Source organism: Vespula vulgaris, chromosome 10, assembly GCF_905475345.1.
Source record: "Vespula vulgaris chromosome 10, iyVesVulg1.1, whole genome shotgun sequence".
In the NCBI taxonomy this organism is placed as follows: domain Eukaryota; kingdom Metazoa; phylum Arthropoda; class Insecta; order Hymenoptera; family Vespidae; genus Vespula; species Vespula vulgaris.
This window is the reverse complement of record NC_066595.1, coordinates 3,655,786-3,663,201: the sequence shown is the minus strand read 5'-3', so window position 1 is coordinate 3,663,201 and position 7,416 is coordinate 3,655,786. Positions and strand designations below refer to the sequence as shown.

At 29.8% G+C, this 7,416-nt stretch overlaps 1 protein-coding gene across 8 annotated transcripts in view; it reads right to left on the bottom strand.

Annotated features, from left to right (window-relative positions):
• Positions 1 to 2,491: 2,491 nt before the first annotated feature.
• Positions 2,492 to 7,416, bottom strand: part of LOC127066625 (hormone receptor 4-like) — a 102,575-nt gene continuing 97,650 nt past the window's right edge. For all 8 annotated transcript variants that reach the window (XM_051000548.1, XM_051000547.1, XM_051000549.1 and 5 more), the window contains one exon: positions 2,492 to 7,282. In XM_051000548.1, coding sequence (XP_050856505.1) covers positions 7,202 to 7,282 — 81 coding nt within the window. In that variant the 3' untranslated portion in view covers positions 2,492 to 7,201. The remainder of the gene's footprint in view (positions 7,283 to 7,416) is intronic.

Sequence of the window (7,416 nt, the reverse complement as noted above, 5' to 3'; positions counted from 1 at the left end):
TCCATACAGACTTCAGTTTCACTTTTTTAAAATATCTTATTTATTCATAAAAATACAGGGGTTTACGCGCTTATCGCAAAATTCAGTCCGTTTTGCCGGGAACCGATAGCCCTCGAATGTTTTTCGGACGAATATTAAATAATAATAATAATAATAATAATAATAATAATAATAATAATAATAATAATAATAATAGTAATAATAATAATAATATTAATAATAATAAAAGTAATAATTATAATAGTAATAATAATAATAAAAATAATAAAAATAATAATATACTATATAATAGTAATATATAATAATAATATTAATAATAAAAATAAAAATAAAAAATAATAATAATAATTAATATAATAATCGTCGCTCGCTTTATCGATTTATGTATGTACATAAAGACTTTCGTCCAAGAAAAATTCAATAGCTCGCGGTTTTTTAATCTTAATTATCGATCAGATTCGTCTAGTTCGTCATGCTAAATCTCGATTAGGTATGGTTCTAATAAAAAAGGTTCTTGGCGCGCTATAGAAGAAATGCAAGAAAAAATGCGATACGAAATATAAGATTCGTTTCGTTTTCAAAGAAATACATGATTGGAACGCGTACGTGGACGAAATGTATCTACATATGTGTTTCAGATATTGCGATATTTATCATTTATTTTCAAAGAATTCGCGTATCTACGATATGTTCGTCAGTTAAATATGATCGTATGAATGAAATTTGTGAAGAGTATAAAAGCGATCAATATATATATATATTCGATGAAATTTTTGCTTTTTCCTTCTTTTCTTTTCTTTTTTGACTTCTCTTTTTCTCTCTCTTTCTCTCTCTCTCTCTCTATCTTTCTCTCTATACACAGTGTAGAACCCTCTCGGTGATCTGATTGAAATTTCAGAGAAAAGGGACTACCTTTAAGGCACGCGATCGAAATAGAAAGCAATTGTATCAATGCTTCTCCATCGAAAGCAGAAGTATCGACGAGTTGTTTGTAAATTGTAATACGCGTTGATGTGCGCGTGCTTACGTACATACCTACATACATACATACATACATACATACATACATACATACATACATACATGCATGCATAGTTATGTACATACATACATACATACATACATACATACATACATACATACATACATGCATACATACATACATACATACATACATACAACATACATACATTCATCTATTCATTCATGCATACATACATACTTCCATCCATCCATCTCTACATACATACACACATACATACATAAATACATACGTACATACATACATATATATGCGCGTATGTACGTACGCGAGCGATTTACAAATTTATCTCTTTATATTATTACTCTTTTTTTCTCTCGCACTCTATCTTTTCGCTTTATTTTTTTCTTTCTTTTTTTTCTTTTTTTCTTTACTTTTATTTATTTATTTATTAATTTATTTAATTACTTCTTTTCCAAGATTCTAATCTCTTGGGATTGTGGGCGCGTGCGCGCCTAAGAATTTCGAAATCTTGCGGCGATTCCGTTCCCGGCAGAGCGAATAGTTTTTCACGTGGCGCCCGAAATCTCAATTACAAAAGGAATAGTACTCGAAGGTAAACGAGATATAATAATAATAATAATAATAATAATAATAATAATAATAATAATAATAATAATAATAATAATGATAATAATAATAATAATTATAATTATTATTATTATAATAATAATAAAAACGTACTTTCTCTAAACGTAGGTAGAAATTGGTAACTTTGACTCACTCATTGAAAAAGTATCTTTCTTTCTTTCTTTCTTTTTTTCTTTTTTTTTCTATTTTTTTTTTCGTTTGCCGAAACCGGCATTCGTGATTTTCTGGCGTAGCTCTGCCCGTCGTTTTTGGGTTAACATTTGCAATTCCTCGCGCAAAGCGAGCATGAATAATTTTTTTCTATTTGTTTTACTTTTTCCTCATCCTCCGCAATGGTCGTATCTAACATATAATAATATAGGAGAAAAACAGGAGAAAAAAAATATAGTCGAATATTAAATTTGACAATGTTTCCAACCACACCCGAGAAAACGATAAATTGACGATTTTCATTTGAATGTAATATCGATTCTTATTTTCGTTAGAATATTCTTGTCGTTTCTCGACATTCGGCCTGAAAATATTGTCGACGAAACACTTTCAACGTTTATGCGAGAAAAAAGCGGGTAATAACACGGATTTATACAAAGACAGGACTAGTACTTTCAACATAGTTATTATTAGACCTTTCGTACAATATGTACAAAGTTAAACCCATAAACGAGAGGCATGTGTTTACATATATATGTATATATATATATATATATATTTATATATATATATATACATACACACACATACACACTTTTTTATATATATGTGCATACATATATATATATGTATATATACATATATATATTTCATTTCTTTCTTTCTTTTTTTTTTCTTTTTCTTTTGCTCAATAGACTCTCACTCGCACTTAAATATTAAAGGTTGGGCATGATAATACTCTCGGTAATATGATGCCCTAAGTCTTGCTGATCCAACGCTTTAGCTCTCCTGTAAGCAGCTGCTGTATTCCCAGACATCGCGATGCGCGTTTTAATTTTCAACAAAATAATACCAGATTCTTAGCAATTATATTTTCTATTAATCATTCCTATTATATATAATATGTACGAATATATACACACTTGTTAATATTAATAATAATAATAATAATAATAATAATAATAATAATAATAATAATAATAATAATAGTAATAATTATAATAATAATTAAAATATAATAATAATAATAATAATAATAATAATAATAATAATAATAATAATAATAATAATAATAATAATAATAATAATAAATAGGAACACAGGGATCGTAACGAAGGTGGTGAAAATTTTTAGGGTTCATCGAGTTTATAAAGAAACGATGACATATAAAATACCGGATTGAAAATTTTTACGTTATTTAACACACCAACATAAGTTTTTACGATGATGTTCGGAGAATACAGTAACCCTTACACCCAATCCCTTAACCACGAATAATATACATCGTTTTAAATCGTATGAAGTATCCCATTGTTAGTTAAGTCTTATAATATGGACAAGTATCCTTAGGCTAGTAGGCCCAAGGTCCGTGTATAGTTGATTTTATTTTTGTTTCTTTTTTTCCCTCTTTTCTTTTCTTTTCTTTTCATTTCTTTCCTTTTTCTTTCCTTCTTTCGTTCTTTCTTTCCTTCTCTTTCTTTCTTTCTTCGAACCTATTTTAATCTGCGCGTGTGTGTATGCGTGTGTTGCGTGTTTTTCTAATTGTAAGTATATATACGCGTAACTCTTTTTCATCTTCTTCTTCTCGTGCCCGATAATGGCTTTATTTTTTTTTTCTCACGATCACGAGTCCGACGGACGTATTTTCGAACGTTTCGAAAAGAAATCGAATTAGAGGGAATGTTATTTTGTATAATGGACGAATCTCTAAACGAAAAAAGGCAGTCTTTAATTATTTTTATAAAAAAAATTTCTTTTCCTTCTTATCGAAATCAAGATTATTATACACATACACGTATGTATATATACACATACGTTCACACACATACACATACATATATACGTGTGTGTGTATGCGTGTGTGTATATATACATACATATATAATTATTTTATATATATTATTATAGGTACGATTATTATTTTGTGTGTGCGTGTATGTGCATGTGTATGTCTATGTATATGTATATATGTATGCATATACGTATGTGTGTGTGTGTGTGTGTATATATATATATATACATGTATATATACGAGAATTGACTGTTGTTGTTGTATTGTTTATATAAACCATATTGTTTGTTAGATAAAGATGACAAAAAATAGTGATGCAATTAAAAGATAGATTATTGGTGCAATCAATCATGTTTTCAATATCATGAAAAATTATCGAGTAAATGCAATCGTCCGTTATCACGTTATCATCTTAAAGAATTAATGCAATTTTTCGAATGTGAAAGAAAATCGTCAATCGTTCTCGTTGATCGCGAACACTGATAACAAAATTCTGCAAAAGAAGACAAGAAACTAAGTAATCGCGTCGATTGAACCTGTGCGATGGAATAGAAAGTTAAATTATTGCTTTTTCTTCCGAAGTTTTTTTTTTATTTTTTACGTACGTATATTTATATATACGAGGATCGAGATAGATCTTTAAAAAGAATGATTTATATCAAGCGGACAATCTTTTTTAACCAGTTTTTTATTCTGTTGTATATATGCATCTGCATGCATAATTCTTTCCTTTCTTCTTTTTTTATCTCTCTCTCTCGTTTCTCTGATTTTTGAACCACACAACTAATTGAATCGATTACGAAATTTGTCGACCTTCGGTGTTTCACGATTGAAATCGATTATCACAAACGTCGCAGTGTTTAGAATCGTTTAGCAATTCAATTCAAATTAGCAATGTTTTAGCAATGTTCGAATTTATATTGACGAAAAATTTTAGAAAAATTTGGAATAAAAAAAAGAAAAAAAAGAAAGACATTAGAAAATTCATTGGAAACGTGACAGCATATCGAATATTTTTTTATTGCGCTCTTTCCTTTTGTTAAATTAATTTCCTTCTCGTTTCTTCTTTTCAATTTTATTTTCCTTCTCTATTTATCTATTTCTCCCTCTTTCTCTATTAGCACGTCGGTCAATATTATTTTTCGAATTCGCGAGGATCGTTCTATTTATACGTCGACTGTAGTCGCTCGTAATACTAGGAAAAAAATTATCGCAGTCAATCTTAGCGTGGAGTAATATAAAAAAATATGAAAGTCTCGTCGTCGAGTCTTTCCCGAACGTTTCGATATCTTTTCTCGAGACAAACTTTTAAAGATAAAATTGAAGAGAATTTCTTTTACTCCAAAGCGTTAGTCAATGAAAGTTTTCTTATCGTCGAGTCCGTACGGAAGATAGTACGAGATTGTAAAAAATTGTTTGCGGATATAAAAATAATAATAAAATAAAAAAATAGATAAGCGTTGTGTGTCTGTGTATGTATACATATATATTATATATATGAAGAGAAAATAATAGATATAAGATCTAATAATATATATATATATATATATATATATATATATTCATTTTATATCTCTATATATATATATATATGTATATATATGAAGTGGAGAAAAATCGAAACGTTCGATAAGATCGAAAACAACACGATAAAGAATGTTCGCTAATCGATGAGAGATGCGTCTTACTATCCATTAAAATTTACCATAGTGTCAAAGATAAAACGTAAAATAATAAAATAATAAAAACAAGGTATATAATAATAGTAGTAGTAGTAATAGTAGTAGCAGTAGAAGAAGAAGAAGAAGAAGAAGAAGAAGAAGAAAAACGAAACGACGTTATTATAGTCTTCTCGTATTGCGCGCTTGGACTGTAAATACGGTGAGTGAGTGATTATAAAAAGCGACGATAATGACAATGACAATGACAGCGTCGTCGAGAATAATAATCAAATCGACGGCTAGAGATAATGATAATGTGATATTGCGAACATTTTTCTCTTAATATATGTATGTATATATATGTATAATTTATATATATATATAAATATATATATATAATATATATATTATAATATTATATATAATATTATATATATTATAAATTATATATATATATCCGTTTTCACGAAAATATAGAAGAGAAACAAGTATTTAGCCGGTACGATGATGCGAAAAATATCCTCGAGGAGGATTGAAGTACCCTGTACGATTGGTGACATCGTGATAATCTCTCAAAAAAATACGTTTTCACTAATATTGCTACGTTTATTAGAATGATGAGATTCGATTGAATAATCGTCCGTACGAATTTGATGTACCTTAAATATGTTGTCAGAATTCATGTATTCAGTTCATTCGTGAAAGTAGATCTCATTCATGAAATGACCGAGCTCGATCACTGAAATCACCTAACGAGCAAAACGCGTAAACGATCATCATTATCATCATCAATTATCATTATCATCAATCATCATCATCATCATCATCATCATCATCATCATCATTATCATTATCGTCGCTGTACTGGATAGATTTCGCTTCTTTTTTCTTAGTTTTTGTTTGTTTGTTTGTTTTGTTTTGTTTTATTTCCTTCTTTCTTTGTTTTCTTTTTTTTCTTTTTAACATTCCTTTCTTTCTTTTTTAGTGTATCCCATTTATTTGTATCTTTCTCGTCCGTCCCTTAAGGCTTGTCGTCAGGCTGTGGATTCGTTCGGTTCAGAGTGGTGGAGAGTGACAGTACATTTATGTAGGGTGGCCTACGGTGAGCGTACGGTAACGAGAGTCTTACTATCGATCGGATTATGCAATGTGAACACACAGTGACGTAGTTGCGCGGTACTGCGTACAGAAATATATTATTATAGTCTTTTAGTTTCGATAAAAAAGTTCAGTTCCCCTCCTCGATTGATTTCCTATCTCGAGGTGGCGCACTCCATCAATCTCTCACTCTTTCTCTCTATCTCTTTCTCTCCCTCTCAATTTCTCCAATCTTTCAATCTCTCTCTCTCTCTCTCTCTCTCTCTCTCTCTTTCTCTCTCTCTCTTTCTCTCCAGATTCTCTCTATTATTTTCCATCTTTTTTTCAAATTTCCAAGCGTTCCTCATTCGTTTCCTTCTTCCTTCCGTTTCCTCTTCTTTCCTTCTCTCTCTCTCTTTCTTTTTCTCTCTTCAAGTTTTTATCCATTTCTTTTATTCATCCCTTTTCCTTGGAACCTCTTTCTCTCTCTCCCTCTCTCTCTCTCTCTCTCTCTCTTTCTCTCTCTCTCTTTCTCTCCCTCACATTTTATCCTCTTTCGTTTTGTACAACGCAACGAACACACACATTTATATTATTATTTATATTATTTATATGTATATATATATACTTTTTATAATTATATCATACATACACAAACAAAGCATTTCCCCCTTCTATCTCTCTATGTCCGAGTCCATTTTTACGGGGTTTTTCGTTTCTTTGTTTGCTTTTTTTTTCTCTCTCTTCTTCTCTCTTTCTCGTGTCTTGTGTCGGGTTCTTTTTGACCTCTTCTTTTTATGTATATATATATGTATAATATGTATATGTATGTATGTATAGTATGTATATAGGTAATTTAGCTTCGTTTATCGTCAGCTTTTTTATTTACTATCTTTGAATTGCTGAGTTCAATAGGAAAGGAACGTAGAACATTTTACTCTCGAGAAGTAGAGCTGCCGCTGATTGTACCTGAAATTAAGGAAGAAACACCATAGCAATATTTTAGAGATTGTAAAGTGGACATCGAAACAAGCAACAAGTCCATACGATTTATTCGTAATTCGTATTATTTGTTCTTTTTTTGTTTAGATAACCATTTAATA